Source organism: Eleutherodactylus coqui, chromosome 10 (assembly GCF_035609145.1).
Source record: "Eleutherodactylus coqui strain aEleCoq1 chromosome 10, aEleCoq1.hap1, whole genome shotgun sequence".
In the NCBI taxonomy this organism is placed as follows: Eukaryota; Metazoa; Chordata; class Amphibia; order Anura; family Eleutherodactylidae; genus Eleutherodactylus; species Eleutherodactylus coqui.
In genome coordinates this window covers 54,440,567-54,463,545 of record NC_089846.1, presented here as the reverse complement: position 1 = coordinate 54,463,545, position 22,979 = coordinate 54,440,567, and the positions used below count along the sequence as shown (strand labels likewise).

Sequence of the window (22,979 nt, the reverse complement as noted above, 5' to 3'; positions counted from 1 at the left end):
TGATGAGCGAGATGGCAATACTCCTCTGTACATGATAGCCAGGGTGGTCGGAAAACAGCCGAGTGGGCTGTCATATTCTGTTCCCATATCCCCAAAGAACTGAAGGAGAGTTATGGAAGTAGCTTCACTGTTTCTGTAACTCGCTGTGCTATTCTGTTTCCATAACTACTAATTATTTCTTTGAAAGTTCCGGAAGATTGCAAGTCCTCGTGGGCAGGGTCCTCACTCCCCCTGTGTCAGTTTGTTTATTGTTCCTGTTATTTTTCATTTATAATGTATGTATACAGCTCCCAGAATTATTGGTGCTTTAAAATAAATAATAGCGTAAGGCCTCCTGCACACGGATAAATAATAGCGTAAGACCTCCTGCACACGGATAAATAAATAAATAATAGCGTAAGGCCTCCTGCACACGGATAAATAATAGCGTAAGGCCTCCTACACACGGATAAATAATAGCGTAAGGCCTCCTGCACACGGATAAATAATAGCGTAAGGCCTCCTGCACATGGATAAATAATAGCGTAAGGTCTCCTGCACACGAATAAATAATAGCGTAAGGCCTCCTGCACATGGATAAATTATAGCGTAAGGCTTCCTGCACATGGATAAATAATAGCGTAAGGCCTCCTGCACACGGATAAATAATAGCGTAAGGCCTCCTGCACACGGATAAATAATAGCATAAGGCCTCCTGCACATGGATAAATAATAGCGTAAGACCTCCTGCACACGGATAAATAATAGCATAAGGCCTCCTGCACACGGATAAATAATAGCGTAAGACCTCCTGCACACGGATAAATAATAGCATAAGGCCTCCTGCACACGGATAAATAATAGCGTAAGACCTCCTGCACACGGATAAATAATAGCGTAAGGCCTCCTGCACACAGATAAATAATAGTGTAAGGCCTCCTGCACAGGATAAATAATAGCGTAAGACCTCCTGCACACAGATAAATAATAGTGTAAGGCCTCCTGCACAGGATAAATAATAGTGTAAGGCCTCCTGCACACGGATAAATAATAGCGTAAGGCCTCCTGCACATGGATAAATAATAGCGTAAGGCTTCCTGCACATGGATAAATAATAGCGTAAGGCCTCCTGCACACGGATAAATAATAGCGTAAGGCCTCCTGCACACGGATAAATAATAGCATAAGGCCTCCTGCACACGGATAAATAATAGCGTAAGACCTCCTGCACACGGATAAATAATAGCATAAGGCCTCCTGCACACGGATAAATAATAGCGTAAGGCCTCCTGCACACAGATAAATAATAGTGTAAGGCCTCCTGCATAGGATAAATAATAGTGTAAGGCCTCCTGCACATGGATAAATAATAGCGTAAGGCCTCCTGCACATGGATAAATAATAGCGTAAGGTCTCCTGCACACGGATAAATAATAGCATATGGCCTCCTGCACACGGATAAATAATAGCGTAAGGCTTCCTGCGCACGGATAAATAATAGCGTAAGGCCTCCTGCACACGGATAAATAATAGCGTAAGGCCTCCTGCACACGGATAAATAATAGCGTAAGGCCTCCTGCACACGGATAAATAATAGCGTAAGGCCTCCTGCACATGGATAAATAATAGCGTAAGGCCACCCGCACAGGATAAATAATAGTGTAAGGCCTCTTGCACACGGACAGAGTTGCATTGCGAAATCCAGAGCAGATTTGCTTCTCCGGATTCTGCAGCAAATTCAGCCCATAGCATGCTATGGCAATACGCGATTTCCTGCCCACGAGCGGAAAGCTATTGCGATTTTTCCGCTCGCGGGCGAGAAATCGCGGCATGCTGAAATTTTGTACGGGCTCCACATGGCTGGATTACATTAAAGTCAATGGAAGCCGTCCATCCTGTGACCATTCTGCAATCATCATTGCAGAATGCTCGCGGCAGCCGCATCATCGCCATAGCGATGGAACGTTGGCCGGCACATCAGCAGCAGAGGAGAAGACTGCGGAGAGGTACGTTGGCGTCACCGGCCGGGCACCGGGTCAAACTCCTCACCGGGAATCCTGCATGCAGGGTCCCACCTGCCCATGTGCAGACCGCCTTAGATGGCCAACTAAGTTGTTTCTGTACTACAGTCTACTTCCAACAACCATAAGCTGGGCCGGGGAGGCCTCATCTTGACATAGGTGAACATCCCAGAGGAGGGACCCACATCTATCAGAATTTTATGACATCCTGTGGATATGCCATAAAAGTCTGAGATAAGAATATCCCTTTACATTCACAATTTTTGTCATATAAATAACAAGTGAAATGTTTAGAATTCTGGAATTTAAAAGAAGTGGATATTAGCAGAGAAAGATTAACATGGGTCAGAGAATCTCTTAAAGCGGGGGCGTGGCCTGGACGCTGAGCAAGATGGCCGTGTGAGGGAAGCGCTCCGTCTAAGCAGCACCACTCAGGCCTCCCTACAGCAGCCATCAGACGCAATTATGGGGAAAACAACAAGAGACAGGAGCACGGAACATCAAGGGACCCCCCGCCCGGCAAAAGTGCAGCCCGATATGCAGCGCTTCTTCAGGGAGAAGAGCGCTCACTCACCGCGGCCGCCCTCCAAGATGGCGCCGGCCCGGGAGCTCATCTCATCTCATAGTAAGGGGGAGGAGGAGGGAGCTTCCTCAGATGGGGAAGATTGTGAATTTATCTCAAAAGGGTTCATGAGGAACCTGATTTCTCAAGCCCTGCGCCCCATCAGCACAGACCTTGCAGAGATTAAAGAGGAGTTTAAGCAGATGGGGCACAGACTGGAAGATCTGGAGTCCTCCTCCTCGGCGGTTATCTCTCATGCACAACAGTTAGAGCAAGTATTGAAAGAGCAGCAGGCACATCTAAACAGAGCTTTACTGTTACAAGAAGACCTTGAGAACAGAAACAGGCGCAACAATTTGCGTATCAAAGGTCTTCCTGAAGCCTTCACAGGAGACTCTCTATACAAAGTCGCCAAAGAAATCTTTGTGTCTCTATTAGGTGCTGAGAGAGCCGCCCCCATAGCGATTGAAAGAATACACAGGGCATTGAGACCCCCGCCAAGCGATGCAGAGCCGCCGAGGGATATAATCTGCAAGCTCCTCTCCTTCCCAGACACCCTCGCCCTACTGAAAGCTGCCAGAGCCCGTAGGTCAGTCCCCTACGCAGACACATCCCTTCTTATATTTTAGGACTTAGCACCTACTACACTAGCCAAGCGCCGCCTTCTACGCCCCCTCTTGGAGGCTCTCAGGGAGAGAAATATAAAATATGCCTGGCTTTTCCCGTTTGGTCTTGGTTTCTCATATAAGAGCAAGAGAATCAACGTTCACTCACAGGAAGATCTAGAAAAAGTCTGGCTGCTACTAGAAATCGAACCTATCTCCCTTCCCCGCTTGCAACCACTACCGGACCTCCCCCACTTTCACCCGTTGGAGATACCGGAGGATGGTCAAGCCGCCGGTAACACTAAATCCCCCAGAGGGAAAAAGAAAAAATCAAAAGAAGACTTTTCTTGAGAACTGGCAGCAAAGGAGGCCTCTGTCTGAGCGTTCCCACCTGGTGGCCCCATGGACATGGGAGGAGGGCCTCCATAGCCGATGCAGGCCAGTAGGCGAGTCTAATGACTTCTACGACTGAAACTCGCTGCCTCACAAATCGGAAGAGTCTGAGAGACTCGGTTGCGAGTTCCGCTTACCCGTTAGGATGCAATTAAATCCAGCCCGAGCTCTCGCTCCCATAGGGAGGCTCTTGCGTTTCATGTCAGATGTTCCGTATCCATGTTCCTGTTTTTTCAAACCTATTTCAAGAACTTAAGTAACAATGCATTGCCGTTACGTTAATATATAATTATTTGCATACCCCATGATCAGCCTAAGGGGCCCATGAGGGTGCCTGTCAGACCAGGCTGTGTTGAGCTTTTTTGATTCCGTTTGAGTCACTGGCTCTACACCCCCCCAGTAGTACGCCCTCATCTTGGTGAGGGGATTTGGGATCACAAGTACCCCATCTCCCCCCAAGGTACTACTGGTAATAGTTAGCAGACCTAATCATCTGCGCTTATACCTACTCGATTTACCTTCCACCTCCCCATTCCCTTCAGCCTTCCTATCCTTTCCTCCGCTACCCGCCTCCCCATAACTCTGTACATCCCCCCCCTTCTTCTATCCTTTTACCTCCTAAACTACTATTTCTATCGCCGGGTGCCGCAAATTGTTACCGACCATCAGTACTGAGGTGCTGTGCTGCTAGTTTAACTTCTGTTCTTCTTTTCTTTTTCTGCTCTCTCTTCTGGACAGGAAGGATCTGATGGGGGACCTCCGGCTCACTTCCTTCAACGTGAGAGGACTAAATTCGCCTTCCAAAAGACATAATGTCTCGCTCCTCACCAAAAGGTAAGGCACGAAAATTCTTTTTATCCAGGAATCCCATTTTAAGGGAGACAGAACCTTTAATTTGCCAGGCAAACACTTCGCCCAAGCTTACCACAGCACCCACCCTTCATAGGCGTCAAAGGGAGTCTCTATCTACATACACAAAAATATTCAATTCACGGTAGAAACTCAATATAGTGATGAAGAAGGGAGGGTCTTATTTTTAAAAGGAACGCTAAATAATATTAAAGTTACATTAGCCAATTTCTACTCCCCAAATTCAAATCAGACTCAGTGGCCTGTACCTCAACTAGAGACCTTGAAACACTTTGCTGTGGGCCATCTAGTGATCACGGGGGACTTCAATGTCACCTTAAATCCGCTTCTTGACTCATCCTCGGGCCGCTCACAAATTTCACAAACCAAATTAAAGAAACTAGGGAGGTGCCTGCTCGACCTGGGTGTGGTTGACGCCTGGCGTCTTCTTCACCCCTCGACGAAGGACTTTTCCTACTACTCACTGGTCCATTCCTCGTTCCAGAGGTTGGACTACCTCTTTGTCTCCTCCGCTCTCCTCGCGACCCTCGAGAAGGCAGAAATAGACACAATAACAATTTCGGACCATGCTCCGATTCATTTGGTCCTTCGATCCCCCCACGGTGTGCCAAGGGAGTGGAGATGGAGATTGAATCCGTCCATATTAGAATCTCTTGAAGACAGAGATCATCTAAATAAATCACTTGAGGAATATTTCCAGTTAAATAGTAATGGCGACACCTCGATCCCAATAACTTGGGAGGCTCACAAAGCCTTCATCCGGGGCCAGCTGATCTCTCTTGGAACTCGTATTAAAAAACGCATCCAAAAAGAGATAGATGAGAAGTTGATAGAGATAGCCAAATAACCAAACTCTCTCAAACCAAACTGAATCTCGAAAACCTAGCCGCTCTTAGGACAGACCTGAGACGTTGTCTAGATTCCAGATTCAATAAAAAACAGCTCCACCTAAAACATATTTTCTTCGCTCAAGGGAATAGAGGGAGCAAATATATGTCGTCCATTATCAAAAAGACAAAGACAAAAAATTTAATCAAATCAATAAAAACCGAAAAAGGGGTCTCGGTGTCCGCCTCGTCTGACATAGCAAGAGAGTTTCGGGTGTTTTACTCTAAGCTCTATAACTTAAAAGCTAACTCCACCCCGGAGGGACAAAAAGACTCCACTCTACTGATAGACCAGTTTCTACAGCAGATAAATCTCCCTAAGTTGAGCTCCGCAGAGACTTCCGCTCTGACCTCTCCGGTCACCCTATCTGAAATACAAAAACTGATAGCATCATGCCCTCCAAACAAAAGCCCAGGCCCAGATGGTTTAACCATACATTACTACAAGACTTTCCAAGCCACCCTAGCACCCAGACTCGTGGATCTCTTCAACGACCTGCTGAAGGGAACCCCCCTTCCAAAGCAGTCTTTAGAAGCTCACATTACCTTGATCCACAAGGAGAACAAGGATCCTGAGCTGTGTGGTAGTTATCGCCCGATTTCTCTGATCAACCTGGATGCAAAGCTGTGGGCCAAACTGCTCGCAGAGAGACTGGGCGCATACATGCCAATCCTGATCGGAGAGGAACAGGCGGGCTTCTTTAGGGGAAGGGAGGGGAGAGACAATTGCCTCAGACTTTTGCACGCTGCCCGATACGCCCAATCTCATAACATAGCCTTGGCCCTAGTAGGCACAGATGCCAAAAAGGCCTTTGATAGGGTAGATTGGAGCTACATGGAGGGAGTCCTGCAACATTTTAACTTTCCCAGAGAATTTATTACGTCCATTTTCTTCCTCGCAGCCGTACGCTCGACTCAAGATAAATGAGGTCCTCTCCCCTCCCTTCGATATAAGAAATGGCACACGTCAAGGCTGCCCTCTTTCTCCAGCCCTCTTTATATTGGCTCTTGAACCTCTCTTGCTAAAAATCAGACAGGACCCAGCCATAAGTGGCTTAAACTGCGGGAGCAATTCTCTATCTTCAGCAGCTTATGCAGATGATATTGTGTTCCTAATTACAAATCCAGAGGAGGGGATACCGAGACTTACGGAGCAACTTGAGGAGTTTGGTTTGGTCTCCAATTTTAAAATTAATTTTTCAAAATCAACAATTTTGAATATCTCCATTCCCTTGGCCCGTTACGACGCACTCCGAACAAATTCTCCCTTTTCTTGGTCAAACGCCTCTATCGACTACTTAGGTATCAAACTCACAAGGAAAGCAGAAGACTTATACAATGCTAACTTTGCCCCCTTGATTGGTCAAGTGAAAAACTTGCTGAGGTCATATGATGTTCCCTTTGCCTCATGGTTTGGCAGGAAAAACATCATTAAATCATACATCTTGCCAATCATAATTTACAAAATACGAATGCTTCCCATTTACTTACCAAAAAGCTTTTTCAAATGTCTCAGCGCTGCCTTCTCGGGGTTCGTGTGGAGGCGGAGGGGGCCGAGACTGGCCCATAGCCTGCTGATAAAGAGGAGGGCAGAGGGCGGGATCGACCTTCCTAATCTCTACGATTTCTACCAGGCCTCCCAGCTGGGATACTGGATAGGTCTAGTTAAACCTGCTAAAGACAGACTACCCCGGATCCTTGCGGAAGGATGTGACGGGGACTCTCTGGAGGGGAACTTTGGTTCCCTGCAGTGACTCACCTCAGGGGCCGAGGCTTTAATCCCCTGCTCAGAGGCCCCTGCGAGGTGTGGAACAAGCTGAGACCCATACTAGCGCCGGACCCCTCGCCCATCCTCCCTCTACGTTCCATAGGCAGGTTATTAAAACTTCCCTCTGATCCTTGCTCCGCCGCGATCTGGAAGAGATCCGGATCCTTGACAATTTCACACTTAGTCTTTAGCACACCTTCCCCCGGATTCCATTGTTCAGGCATTGGGCTTTGCCAATAACCTCTCCTTCTTACACAAAGCCCAAATTAAAAACACTGTTGAGGAATTCTTCAACTCTTACCAAGCCTCCAGACCGGTATCGACCTTTGAAAAAACTTTCCTGGAAAACAAACCCTCTCTAAGAAAAATTGCGTTCCTCCGCAAAAACTTCATCACCCCTCCCTCCGACTATAAACCGGCATACCTATCCTCGTGGGAGAAAGAGCTAGGCATCACGCTCACCCCAGCCGAGTCCTCCTTGATACTCAAAACTTCCTTCGGGCGGTCGCCTTGTATCCTGGCCCAAGAATCCCATTATAAGTTATTAGCCAGGTGGTACAGGACCCCTCAGTGGCTTTCTGACCACAAGTTGGCCACCCAGAGCCTCTGCTGGAGGTGCAAAAGCGACGTAGGCTCTTAGCTCCATATTTGGTGGGCGTGCCCGTCCATCATGCCTTTCTGGAGAGACGTAGAAGAGATTCTCCAGAGAATCTCCCCTGACTTCACCCTCACCCCGGACATAGTCTTTCTATGGAGACCCTCCAAGTCCTTTCACCCGCTGAAGAACAAGTTGCTCGCATCTCTGATTGATATCGCTAAAGCCTTAATTCCCCCTCTCTGGCAACAAAACACACCACCCACACTGAAACAATGGAAGGACAGGACAGACCTCCCTTACAACCTAGAGGAACTGGATAGTTGGTCCAATAACACATATGATAAATTCTTGCTGACGTGGTACCCATGGAAAGCCATAAGTGACTCGGACGTCTGGACCCGGTGAGCTGAGGTCTCCCATCCTTTCCCCCTTCTAGGACGGTGAGTCCCTCTTTTTCTTCTCTTCTATTCTTCTCAATGACACCCCGCTGATATAAAAGGATACCCACTCCTTCCCCCCTTCTCCTCCCCCAGTACTTTCCTACTCCCCCCCCCCCCACCCAGTGTTTAGGATATTGTTATGCAAATGTTTGTTCTATATTTTTTCTTCTCATAATGACTGCATTCCTTTGCGGGGCTTACACAAGGATCTAACTTAGAGTGTAAGTTTCCCAGCCCCCCCTTTCAATGTAACTTCAGTTTACCCAATGCGATCTGTTGGCGCGCAGCCAGGAGCTAATTTATGTTATTCAATGCTGATCTGTATTTAATTTGGCTCCTTGTTGTGTGACTGTGTTCATCTTATATAATAAAATCCAAATAAAATTGATTTAAAAAAAAAAAAAAGAAAATCTCTTAAAGCTACCCTTAGGGACCGGTCACACAGGACGGAATATTCCACAACAGCTGCATTTCCTTAAGGGGAACACCCCTCTTTCACCCGAAATTCCATGACAATTTTTTACATTCGCCTCAGATCCATAGTTCTTATCACTCAGCTAGAAAAGGAAAGCATCCATTAGTAGAGTAAGGACACCCATATAGCATCATTAATGGCCATTCACAGTCAATTAAATGGATAAAAAGTTACAAACACAAAGGAATTACTTATTGATCCACCCTCGTATATCTCTGAATGTGACTAGAAGCTCAGGCAATATGGCTGTCCTTATAATCCTATACAAATAATAGAATAAAAGTTCTACAATCACAAAATAAATAATAATCATCAGTATCCGGTTTTCATTAGTAAAACATGTAGATTATACATTCCTTTAAAAGTAAACATGCCAAGTATTTATATGGGGAGATTGGCTGACATTAGAGATGAGTGAACGTGCTCGTTTAGGGCAATTACTCGATCGAGCATGGCTTTTTTTCGAGTAACTGCCTAATCGGGCGAAAAGATTCGGGGGCGCCGGGGGTGAGCGGGGGGTTGCAGAGGGGAGTGGGGGGGGGGGGTGAGAGAGCTCCCCCCTGTTCCCCACTGTTACCCCCCGCTCCACCACGCCGCCCCCCAGCCCCACCCGAATCTTTTCACCCGAGTAGGCAGTTACTTGAAAAAGGCGATGCTCGATCAAGTAATTGCCCTAAACGAGTACGTTCGCTCATCTCTAGCTGACATGCATCTCTCCTAAACAACCATTTGGCCTGCAGCTATGTCTTATGACCAACACCAGATTATTCAATGTGTAGAGTTTATCATTGTTTTACAAGCCTAAGGGCTTATTAACACATCTGGTTTGGGCTCACAAAATACTGATGTAAAATACTGGAGTGGAACTTACCAAGAGAATCTATAATGGGAGAATTAGCATTTCTTCCGTATTTTGGACCCGCTGCTGGTTTTGGTTTACAAAATGCTAATGCAAAATATGCCCATGTGATTAAGGCCTAATTTAGCAATGCAAGAAGGGTACAAATATACAGGCTTAATCCAGGATATTTCCGCTGTGGAGCTCGAGACAAATCCATGGAGAATATGATGGGATTTCACAGCAAAATCTGCATACATCTGGATTCTGCTGCGGACTCATAGCCGTTTTCAGATCTATACACTGAAAGGGTGAAATTGCAACAGAATGAGCATTCTGTGAACTGAAAATCCACGGCATCCTCATTGTAATACAAATTTTTTTCCACTGTATATGAATGGCATTTCAGAAATTCCACCCACATGTATTGTAGGGTAATTTACTGTGGATTTGTGATGTGAAATCCACTGCACCAATCTGCAGCAAACCTAACATAGCTGCTGGACCCCCCTCTGGGATCACTGCCTATTGGGAGAACAAATGCTCAGCTCATTTTGTAACTCCCATAGACTTCAATGGAGAGTGCTATACACAATAGCAAACGGGAATCTGCAGACTGGGATCACTACATCTCATTCCATTTCTCTAATAGTTGAGGAGTTCAGTTCATATGACAAAAAAACTAATCTAATTTATGAACAATGGAGGAATTTATTTAATATCATACTTATAGGCGCAAGATGCACCTAATAGCACATGCCTCTTCCTACATTAGATGCATTGCAGCTGGGCATGCTCCTGAAAAGAAATCTACACCATCTACAAGTTGAAGTCAATTTCTGGTGTAATTTACATTAATTTCAATTATAAATTGTACTTAAATCTGGCAATCCAGGTTGGGGAGGGGGGAGGGGCACCTCCTGAAAAGCCACGTTTCCTTCTTTGGAAGCCAACTTAAAGGGGTTGTCTCGCGAAAGCAAGTGGGGTTATACACTTCTGTATGGCCATATTAATGTACTTTGTAATATACATCGTGCATTAAATATGAGCCATACAGAAGTTATTCACTTACCTGCTCCATTGCTACCGTCCCCGTCTCCATGGCTCCGTCTAATTTCGCTGGCTTCTTGCTTTTTTAGACGCGCTTGCGCTGTGCGGTCTTCTGGCTGGTGAATGGGGCCGCTCGTGCCGGAGAGCTGGTCACCGCGTCGTCATTGTAGCTCCGCCCCGTCACGTGTGCCGATTCCAGCCAATCAAGAGGCTGGAATCGGCAATGGAATGCACAGAGCCCATGGTGCACCATGGGAGAAGACCCGCGGTGCAAAATGGGAGAAAACCGCAGTGCATCCCTGGGAAAGGACCGGCGCCCATCTTAGGGAGAAGATTTTTTAAACTCCTTATTTCGTCGGATCGGTGAGTAGCAAGCGGTTTAAAAACCGCTTTAATTTGCTATTTTATGCCAGGGGGGGGTGACAGGGGGAATGGGGTAATGTTAAATTTTGATGCTTGCCATGAGACAACCCCTTTAAGTTGTGTAAAGTTTATAAAGTCGCTTATGTTTTAGAATAATGAATTCCTGCCATTGACTTTGTCGGTTATTAGTTAGAAATGAGTTGACCGGCTCCCCTGTCTGAGGGGTTCAAATAGGAACCTCAGTGTTGCTTGTGTTTGTCTTGTGTGTTTGTAACTGTGATTTATGTGTTTTCTAGCCTAACGCAGATGATGGTAAGACTTCTTCCATCTCGGAGAACAAGTGTCCTACAGATGATAAGAGGGGAACCCCGGATACTGAAGCTGCAGGTAAAATACAGATGTATAAGGTATAATTCCATTTTCATTTGAGATTAAATGTTTATCTACAATCAGACGATCAAAGATGGAAGGCCACATTCAGATGCAACAGATATTTGCAATAAAGCACAGTACAATGCTAGAGATTGTGGTTTACAACATGAAATATTCCGATTTTAGGCCATGGTGCCTTGTGTGCCCTGCAGAGGGGGTAATCTGCTACAAATCCAGAGTACTTTGTCACAGATTTTGTAAAAAATTTCAGCACCGTTTTCTCTCCCCCTTCCTCTCGTGGATCCATCCTTGCTCCTTATATACTGGCTTCTACATTCTACCAGTTTAGTTCATTAATGGGGTTTCTGTTTTCATAAAAGTGCCTTGCGAATGATGTTTCATCATATTTTCCCTGCTGGGTGTATATAATATTTATAAACTTGTTGCAAATAGAGATTTCTTTAAGAATACAAAGCTTGAAAATGATCAAGATTCTATTGTGGCATTCAATGAAGGCAAGAATGATCAAAGTCAACTTTTGCTTAGCATTGATCGGTTTCCTTTTAACCCTTTCCAATCCTCTGTCTGACATCTAAAGGCATTCTGATTGAAGGCTGTACAGCTGTGATGTCATAAGACGTCCAACAAGGTATTCTTACTATATATTACTGGCCGCTCTGTTGTCGGGGGGCCTTTCCAGCATGTCCCATACCGCAGTACTGGCTCTAGCCAACAGGTGGCGCCATTGTATAATGGCAGAAAGAGAAAGCCCCCTAGGAAACCCTAAATCCAAAATTGGATTGCAAAGGGTTAAAGGTTCACAACTCATGAAGACTAAGTCCACTGCCCTAAGTCTGCTGTCACATAGACTTGAAACTGTGGGGTGCTGTCACATAGACTTGTCGCTGGGGAGGGTGCTGTCACATAGACTTGTTGCTGAGGAGTGGGGGTGCTGTCACATAGACTTGTCGCTGAGGATGGGGGGATGTTATCACATAGCCTTGTTGCTGGGGAAAGAGGGGGGTTTTGTCACAGTAATTGGGCACATGGGGTGGGCGGGGGGCTGTCACAGTAATTTATCACACCTGGTGTAATCCTGCCTGTGTAGGAAGGAGAGGAGGTGAGCTGTGAATATTGTAAATGGTGGCTCATGTGTTCTCTACATATAGGTGTCACCTCTGTGTAATCCTGCTTGTGCAGGGAGGGGAGGAGGTGAGCTGTAACTATTGTGAATGGTGGGTCCTGTGTTATCTATATAAAGGGGTCACTGTACTTGTGGGTGGGAGGGGTGGAGGGTGCTGTCAGTGTATTGTGGGGGCAGGGGTGGGGTGTGCTCTCACTGTACTTGTGGGGTCGCTGTCACTGTACTTGTTGGGGGCGCCGTCACTGTACTTGTGGGGGGTGCCGCCACTGTACCTGTGGGGGGAGGGGCGGGGGTGCCGTCACTGTAATTGTGGGGAGAGGGGTGGGGGGCCGTCACTGTACTTGTGGGGGTAGGGGCGGGGGGGCTGTCACTGTACTTGTGGGGGGAGGGGAGGGGGCCGTCACTGTACTTGTGGGGGGAGGGGCAGGGGGCCGTCACCGTACTTGTGGGTAGAGCGGCGTAGGGGGCCGTTACTGTACTTGTGGGGGGAAAGGGCAGAGTGTGCTGTCACTATACTTTTGGGGGGAGGGGCGCTGTCAGTGTACTGTGTGGGGGGAGGGGCGCTGTCAGTGCACTGTGGGGCGAGGGGCAGGAGGTGCCATCACTGTACTCGTAGGGTGCCATCACTGTACTTGTGGGGGGATGGGTGGGGGGTGTCGTCACTGTACTTGTGGGGGGGACGGGTGATCCTCTGCCATTGAAAGTAATGATAAAGATCGCGATCTCCTGCTACTGCTTTGACTGCTGTAGCAGGAGATTCCTTCATCTCCCTGGCATGTCCCCTCTTTACTGGACACTGTGACAGCACTGTCACATCATTGTCACAGTATCCAGACATGCCAGGGAGATGAAGGAATCTCCTTCTACAGCTGTCACAGCTCTAGCAGGAGATCGCACTGCTCTCCCATTGTTTTGAATGGGGCCAGGCGGCTGCCGGCTGCATTGAAAGCAGTAAAGGGACTCGCATGGACTGAGAGAGCTATATCTGACCGTCACTCACAGCCTGATATCGCTCTCCCCATCACAGCGTGTCTCCCATAATGACACGATTCTTCTAGTCATGTCACCGGCGTCATAGGGAGCGTGCACGCTGAGGAGGAGAGAGAGCAGTGCATCATGGGAACTACACCGGCAGCGCCATCTTTGAAATATTCTTCAGGTCAGCTTTATGATGAGAAGATAAGGAATAAAAAGGTTAGCAGAATATTATTTTTTATGTGTAATGCTCTATTGTATGATGCTTTTACTTTACTGTTCTTTTTATTTTTGCACATCTGTCTACCGGATCCGTTAAAAAAGGTTTCAGTTTTAAATCTGTTCTGCTATCCATGTAATACAAAAACAGAATGCAAAACGCTCATGTGAATAAGCCCTAAGTAATGTATGTACACAGTGACTCCACCAGCAGAATAGTGAGTGCAGCTCTGGAGTATAATAGAGGACCAGTACAGGATAAATCTCCATTTAGACGGGACGAGTGTCTGGCAAACGATGCCCGGCACTCGACACTGCACATACTAGCTCTTGTGCTGCTGCACGGGAGCTAGTATCGCTGACTCACAGCGGGACGGCAGGAGGAGTTTTTTATTTCTCCTCGCGCTCCCCCGCCCCTCTCCATTGCCTTAACATAGCGGCCATTCAGTACTGAACAGCTGCTATTTGCACTGAGCGATCAGCGATCGTTTATGCAGCATAAACGATGGATGATGAGCTGATCGCTCAGTGTAAATAGCAGCCGTTCAGTACTGAACGGCCGGTATGTTAAGGCAATGGAGAGAGGCGGGGGAGCGCAAGGAGAGAAATCTGTTCCTGCCGCCCGCTGTGAGCCAGCGATAATAGCTCCCGTGCAGGTGCATGGGAGCTAGTATGTGCGGGGACATGTTTCTGGCATTGTTTGCCCGACATTCGTTCCGTCTAAATGGGCCTGAAGTAATGTATGTAAACGGTGACTTCACCAGCAGAATAGTGAGTGCATCTCTGGAGTAAGGTGTGGTTTGTTGGAGCTCCTCAGAGAACCAGGGTGTGGCTGCAGTCCCAGCTGGAAGCCTGTTTTGGATCCCAGGATCAGTGCACTCATCTGGGCTTCTTGTTCTATGGAGTCACGCAATTCCCCCCCCCCCGGCTTCGGTCGGAGGGGGGGAATGCTGAGAAGGCAGCGACAACACCATCAGCGGCGCTGGCGGCATACGTGGTTTCAGCAGCAACAACCAGGAAAGCCGGAGCAGCTAGTAAAGCTGCGAAGAGAGAGGGTCCGGGTCGCAGGCGCAGTGACATGGCCCAGCAGGTTGGTGCAGCTGCATCTGACAGCGCCGGAAGCTAAATGATGACCCGCAGTCAAACTCGCAGCCAAACGCTCAGCAAAGGAGGTAAGCCGCAGTGGAGTGATCGCAGGAAAGGGGAGTCGGTGGTAGAGCTGGCCTCCCGTCTGGCCACTAGCATGGCGGACTATGAGCGTGCGGGGAGAGAAATCCTCCTGCAGAAGGAGAAGCTGCGGTCGGCCAGGTCGCTAAAGGACCAGACCGCTGCTAAAGGCAAGAAAGATGTAATAAGCAAGACTATACAGGACTGTAAAGATTGCATACAGAGCTGCAAGGAAGAGAGGGACAGGATTCTAGAGCAAAGTGGTCCCTTTAGGGAAAAGTTACTTAACGGTGATAGATTTTCCAAAATGGCGTCAGGACACAGTGGTCACAAGAAGGCTGATCACTCCAGCGATGGAGACAGCGGTGGTGACTGTACTGACGAGGATGCCTTTGAGGATAGCCTGAGGGAGCAGCCTGTCTGCTCAGGAGAGCAGACCCAGAGTGGCACTACAACCACCAGCAGCCTCCGGCCGGAGCAGGTTGCGCTGCCTCTAACCTCCGGGGATTCAGATCCAGAGGAAGATAAAAGCGATGGGGGCGCTTTAATAATGCAGCAGATAAGGCTGTTGGAATCCCCCCCCAATATGAGCGGCCTTAAGTTTGGTGATGATTTACCAGAAGAGGATGTGAAAATCAAGACAAAAAAAGGGAAAAAAAAGAATTTGGTGCAGGAGAAATTTGTGTATGTGACGGGGGGCGCTGGTTTGGCTGCAAAGTCGGATCAGCAGAGTGTTGTACAGTTTATATATTATAAAAAAAAACCAAAAAAAAAAACCCCCGGTGTGGCTTGGCACGTCCTGAACTTAAGAACTCTGGGCACGGACTGGTGGAGCAGGCATGGCCCCCGAGCTGCACTGGGGACCCAAAAAAAAAAAAAATAAAATTGAAAAACAATTTCTTTAGTTATTTTTGTATGCCGGTTGGCTTGGTCTTTATTTTCATATTTAGTTAATTATTGGTATATATATATGTTATGTTTACGTTATTGCCTAATTTTGTTTATGATGGGGTTTCAGTGCGGTACGGCTGGACCTGGAGTTTTAGTTTTAGTTTTATCTTCTGGATAGCTGGATGCTCTTCTTTTAGGTATATTGTGTTTTGTTTCGAGTGTGTGTGCGAGTGTACGGCAGGGGGGAGGGGAGTCCAGACATGGGGTTTTCTTTTGTTTGTGGACCATGGACTCTGGGTGAAGGGCCTTATCTCTGTATACGGTTGTATTATTATTATTTACTATTGTTACAGTTTGCTTTTATTGTTGTGTTTTATACTTTTATAATAAAAGATCTACAGGATATAACGCAGGATCAGTACAGGATAAGTAATGTATGTAAACGGTGACTCCACCAGCAGAATAGTGAGTGCAGCTCTGTAGTATAATAGAGGATATAACGCAGAATCAGTACAGGATAAGTAATGTATGTAAACAGTGACTCCACCAGCAGAATAGTGAGTGCAGCTCTGTAGTATAATAGAGGATATAACGCAGAATCAGTACAGGATAAGTAATGTATGCACACAGTGACTCCACCAGCAGAATAGTGAGTGCAGCTCTGTAGTATAATAGAGGCTATAACGCAGGATCAGTACAGGATAAGTAATGTATGTAAACAGTGACTCCACCAGCAGAATAGTGAGTGCAGCTCTGGAGTATAATACAAAATGTAACACAGGATTAGTAGAAGATGTAACCACTACAGAAAGAATCCCAGAGACTCTGGTAAAGTCCTGGTGATGTATAACAGCTGTGTCACATTGTGCTCCTGGGACCTGTAGTACTATGTAGGTGTGGTTGATTTGGTTGGCTGTGTGTGGATTGCTCCAGCCAGCCAATCACCATGGGTCTGTGCACGTAAATAGCAGCCAAGCTCACTAGAGGTTGCTGGTCATGATATATACCTTTACATATCCTAAATAATCCTGGGTGTTAGGATGCATGGTGTTGTTTCTGTCTTGTTCTGTCCGTCTAGTTTCTATTCTGCATGCATGCGTTTCTGTTCGTTTTTTGTCTGATGTCCCTTGTCTAAACATTGTCCTGTCTCATCCACCCATCCATTGGTAGTTGGACGCCTGTTCCATGTTTGTTTGTCCTGCCTGTCCGTTGGTGGGCATATGCCCGAACCATGTCCAGTTCATTCCCTTTTCTCAATTGGTAGGTGAATGCTAGGGCTTTGTCTTGTCTGTCTGTAGGTGGCGCATTATGTGAATGATATCCTATGTTTGAATTCCCCTTAGTCTATACGTCTGCAGACGTTTGTTGTGTGTTAAGTACTTGCCTGGTGTTCCTGACCGTTATCATCTAGGGCGAGCCAGGTTTCCCTCGGTTCCAGAGTGGAGCCATCCTTATTGGGGCGATCGCATAGCTTTGTAGGCAGGGTTGCCTTGTGAGAGTATGGACTCCCAAGACGAGAACTCTTGACGTGGGCTTGTGAGCTTACGTGTTTTGGCCAAAATACAAACCAATACCTCGTACTTATTCCTATTACAATCTGCTTGTGTATTAGTACATTTAGTAAGTATTTTGACAGCTGCTGTTGTTGTTTGCACTTTCGGTTTATGTTTCGATGTATATGATGTCTGTTCATATGTTCGCTTTCCCCTCCTCGTTCAGTCGGCTAGATACGGCCTGCAGGAACATAACAAGCTGGTGAGAGGTGCATCCAAAGAGCTGTGTGAATTGTGATATGGATGAGGCTCAACCGCTGCTCCGGCCTCCTCTTACTACAGCTGGAGAGAGACAGACTGCACCGTGCAATAGTCGCAGACACACTACATTGTAATGGATGAGACAGACATATTATATGCCAGATATACACAAATCCGGTATTGTGCACCTCGCCTCGTGATATGAACACTAATTACTTATGGGGATTTAAAAAATCCAGAAACAGACAACCAAATGTGTCATATTTATTATGAGGCGTACGCAAATCACTCCAACTATCCTCTTTCTGTAGAATAGCATACAATCTACCCATTTTTGGGTGCTTTTACAGTTTGCTCATTCACTTGGGCGATCAGTTTAAACATGAAGATAAGAGCTCAGTCAGGTTGTTTTTTTTACATGCGTTTATTCGCGCATAAAAAGATCATGTGACCACGTGTGACCGCTACCATTGAAAAGCATTAGTTGTATATAGATGCGAATTGCAAACGCAAAAAACATGCGCAGCAAAAAATGCCCATCTGACTGAGCCCTAAATGTGTATTTTTTGTTTTTTTTAAGCAGGATTTTCAGTCGTTCAGTTCGCTGCACCAGTAAATGAGAACGGCGGAACAGGCGCTGTTTGAACTGAACGTCTAGCAAACGAGTCAACAGTGATTTTTATACTTGCATACAATGATCGATAAGCGATTGAATGATCATTCATTGTTCAATCCTGGGCCGTATTTACACTGAACCAATCGTTCAGTGTAAAAGCATGCTTAGTAAATGTGTGCGATTACTTCCTAATACCAGTCCTTGCTGAGAGGCGCTCCCTTCCATGCTTTATTGGGTCACTATGACTAGTTTTTGCACCCCTACGAATGACACCTCTTTATTCTGTCTCCTATTTTTATACAAGACCCCGTTTCCCGTTTCTTTTGTACTCAGTTGCTCTTCTTGTCGCAGTCTTCAGCCTTTTTCAGGCAGTCTGTTGTGTAGACGTGAGGACACAGACCATGTTAGCGCCCCCATCAGAGACTGAACCCCATAACACGCGTACCTGGAGATAGGAGCTGACATGATGACATCACTGTAGGTGGAGTTATAGGTTCTCAGATCTCTATATGGAGCGCCTATAATTGCTGCCCTGCAGCAGCTGTCGCCATGTCTTTGGTACATGATACACTATATTATATGGAGGATAAGACAACTTCTTGAGTATTGGGCTGAAGCAATATTGGTTGCTGTGTAAGGAGAAATCCAGACAAAAGTCAAATACCACCAAGTAGACGATTAGAATTCTGTTTTATTTGAAGAGTAATAAGCAACATTGTAATTAAATATTACCGGCCTTTTAATAAATTACACTATGATCACAGTGACTCTCGGGTTAGGACAGCTGGAGACCACAGAACTTGCTGCAGTCATTCTGACCAGTCCACCAATGTCCTGACATGAGAGTCGCCGGACCCAAAGATCCAGAGGAAGGCGAAAAACCCCCTGGAGAGTTCTACCTCAGGGGGGAAAAAATTCCTTCCTGACCCCAAATGTGGCGATCGGCTATTGCTCTGGATCTAAGCTGTCCTGCTGCATATTGCCTTCTTCTTCAGGAAGCCTCGCTTGGCCCTCAGGCCCCAGCTTCAGGGAACGCCCCTCGGCCCTTTAGCCCCGGCTTCAGAGGACCCCCCTCGGCCCTTTAGGCCCCGGCTTCAGGGGACCCCCCTCGGCCCTTTAGGCCCCGGCTTCAGGGGACCCCCCTCGGCCCTTTAGGCCCCGGCTTCAGGGGACCCCCCTCGGCCCTTTAGGCCCCGGCTTCAGGGGACCCCCCTCGGCCCTTTAGGCCCCGGCTTCAGGGGACCCCCCTCGGCCCTTTAGGCCCCGGCTTCAGGGGACCCCCCTCGGCCCTTTAGGCTTTGGCTTCAGGGGACCCCCCTGGGCCCTTTAGGTCCCGGCTTCAGGGACCCCCCTGGGCCCTTTAGGCCCCGGTTTCAGGGGACCCCCTGGGCCCTTTAGGCCCCGGTTTCAGGGGACCCCCCTGGGCCCTTTAGGCCCCGGTTTCAGGGGACCCCCCTAGGCCCTTTAGGCCCCGGCATCAGGGGACCCCCATGGGACCTTTAGGCCCAGCTTCAGGGGACCCCCCTGGGCCCCCAGGCCCGACTTCCGGCAACCCCCCTGGGTCCCCAGGCCCCGGCTTCAGGCGACCTCCCTCGGCCCCCAGGCCCCGGCTTCAGGCGACCTCCCTCGGCCCCCAGGCCCCGGCTTCAGGCGACCTCCCTCGGCCCCCAGGCCCCGGCTTCAGGCGACCTCCCTCGGCCCCCAGGCCCCGGCTTCAGGCGACCTCCCTCGGCCCCCAGGCCCCGGCTTCAGGCGACCTCCCTCGGCCCCCAGGCCCCGGCTTCAGGCGACCTCCCTCGGCCCCCAGGCCCCGGCTTCAGGCGACCTCCCTCGGCCCCCAGGCCCCGGCTTCAGGCGACCTCCCTCGGCCCCCAGGCCCCGGCTTCAGGCGACCTCCCTCGGCCCCCAGGCCCCGGCTTCAGGCGACCTCCCTCGGCCCCCAGGCCCCGGCTTCAGGCGACCTCCCTCGGCCCCCAGGCCCCGGCTTCAGGCGACCTCCCTCGGCCCCCAGGCCCCGGCTTCAGGCGACCTCCCTCGGCCCCCAGGCCCCGGCTTCAGGCGACCTCCCTCGGCCCCCAGGCCCCGGCTTCAGGCGACCTCCCTCGGCCCCCAGGCCCCGGCTTCAGGCGACCTCCCTCGGCCCCCAGGCCCCGGCTTCAGGCGACCTCCCTCGGCCCCCAGGCCCCGGCTTCAGGCGACCTCCCTCGGCCCCCAGGCCCCGGCTTCAGGCGACCTCCCTCGGCCCCCAGGCCCCGGCTTCAGGCGACCTCCCTCGGCCCCCAGGCCCCGGCTTCCGGCGACCTCCCTCCACCCTTTGCCTCTTTATACTATTGCTTTATAAGAAACCCATGTGAGTCCGGGTTCACACATGGCGCATTTTGTTCTCTTTGGATAGGCAAACTTCACGGTGCCCAGATGCGCACATTATCCATAAAATCAGGTCGAAGATCATTTCTTTAAAATATGTTTTTAAAGTTTTGTCCTGATAATCACAGCCAGTAACACGTCATACAGGTGTCTGTGCTGAGATTTTTGTGAGATAAAATAGTGCCGTTCTGAACTTCACCCCTCGCCCCCGGGCTACATGATGTGTGAACAAGGCCTCAGCACTAAGTGAGGAATTACTTACCAGGACCCGTCCTCGTCAGGCTGTTATGCTGAAGTGACACCAGATTGTTCCGGTTTAGAACTTTCACATTCTGCGCCAATGATGGTGTCATAACATCACAAGTTAAATGATGTCACAGAGCTTATCATACATTCTACTGCTGTTTTTTCTCTTAAGAGTCTAACCTAATATACCTTACACTCCCTGGCCCTAATAGCTCACAATCTAATATACAGTACATGTCCTAATCCTAACAGCTTACAATCTGATATAAAGTGCACGTATCATTCTATGTGAAGTACTGAGCGGTAAGCATTTACACTTAGTGAGAAACTCGTGATCCAGCGATGTTTTATATGCTGGATAAGAAGTAAAAGAATAGTAAATGATTTTATTGTATCTACAAGGGACGATGATCGTTCAATTTCATTTTTTGAGCGGATTTTGAGCAATAATCGTCTTGTGTAAATGACCCTTTAGGACTGGGGGCATCCTAATCCTAAATGTACGCTCACTTACCATATAATAAACATATCTTATAATAAACAAATACTTACAACTTCTTGCTGAAAACGTGGGTTGGCCACAGCTTTATTAACATTTTTAAACATATATTATAACCTTTAATTTAACCTAATTTCCTCAGTCTAAATTCCTAACGTTTTCCCATGCCGTAAACTGTTGAACTTTTAACGCCGTAACGGCCACAGGACGTTTGTAAGCCCCTTGTTACCTAGGGGTTGAAAACCCTCCTCTAAGCCGTAGCCCGCATGGGAAGCTCCCGGCCTACATTCACCAGCTGTGACAACTTCCGTAACAGTCCTTATAACACCTTGCATCCTTGCACCCTGCCCCTTACCCGGGCGGGTGGGTGGGCGTCTGCTTTGTTCCTTGCGTCCTTCTTCTTCCCCTCCTAGGCTGTTTGTGTTCTTTTTCCCGCTCTCACTCCTTCTACTTCCTGTCCTAACTCCTCCCCCCTCCACTACCTCTGCTCGCTATTGTATAACCCCCACCTTCCTGCCCCCAGTCCCACGCCGCATCGTTACCCACTTTGCAGCATACAAGACTGGGGGCATCCTAATCCTAAATGTACGCTCACTTACCATATAATAAACATATCTTATAATAAACAAATACTTACAACTTCTTGCTGAAAACGTGGGTTGGCCACAGCTTTATTAACATTTTTAAACATATATTATAACCTTTAATTTAACCTAATTTCCTCAGTCTAAATTCCTAACGCTTTCCCATGCCGTAAACTGTTGAACTTTTAACGCCGTAACGGCCACAGGACGTTCGTAAGCCCCTTGTTACCTAGGGCTTGCAAACCCTCCTCTAAGCCGTAGCCCGCATGGGAAGCTCCCGGCACGCGGTATGCGCCGTATTCCTATGGCGCATCCCGCCCCACCACGCCAACCCTAGCCAATGCCATCTCCACTCCGTCCTGAAGTCCTGACAAAAAGGTGTCCAAACTGACATCGTTAAGGTGCACTCCATCATACCTAAGTGCTCCTTTTTCTTTGTCCTCGAGCTCCCAATGGCGAACTGCCACTACACCCAATGATTGCACGAACCTGGACATCCTTAGATTTATCAATCTTCTCACCCGTTCGATCGCATCCACATCTCTGGCACCCCTCCAGCATCTCCTGGCCACTATATCCGACCATACAAGAACACAATCCTGGAAACAGTCTCGAAACCGCATCATGTCTTGTTTCATCAGTACTAGCAATTCGTTCATTTTTGTTTTTCCTAAGTCGTTCCCCCCGGCGTGAACGACCAGTATAACTCTCGGGGGGGTCCACCTGCTGATTTTTAGAACAAATTGTAAAATCCTGGGCCATTGAAGCCCCCGCACACCAATCCAGTTTACAAGTGCGCCACTCAGACCCAGATTCCTTCCCATAGGTTGAGTGGCCGCTCTCCTCTCCGCCCAATAGATGAATGAGTGGCCGATGATCCAAACATGCCATTGGTCAGATGCTGAAACAAAATAGACATAGCAAATACCCACAAATTGCAAGAAACAAACCTACGTAACACTAAGCTTTTTATCCGTGCACATCAATCCGTCACCAAAGCCACTTCTACCGTACGGTCCGGTCGTACGTATGACTTGTACGCTTGCGATTTCCATCGCCCCAACCGTTTTAAGCCGTCTCCCGTCATACCGTGGGCTTCCGCCGTTGTCGCGGCCCCAATCCTAAATGAATGTGTCCCGAATTCTGCCGGCTCCAAACCGCACTTCTTCAATGCCGAACGTAAAACTGCTGAAAATTGGAAACGTGTGAGCGGGGACCCCGATGCATGCACTAAAAATTGTCCGCTCTGGGGGCGCTTTTTTATATACTCGCTAGTTACCTCCACCGGGCACCATT

General features: G+C 48.2%; 1 protein-coding gene across 1 annotated transcript in view; it reads left to right on the top strand.

The window, feature by feature from the left end:
* Positions 1-22,979, top strand: part of LOC136579741 (dystrophin-related protein 2-like) — a 54,454-nt gene that overhangs the window by 5,210 nt on the left and 26,265 nt on the right. The window contains exon 3 of the mRNA XM_066579801.1: positions 11,146-11,236. Coding sequence (XP_066435898.1) covers positions 11,146-11,236 — 91 coding nt within the window. The remainder of the gene's footprint in view (positions 1-11,145; positions 11,237-22,979) is intronic.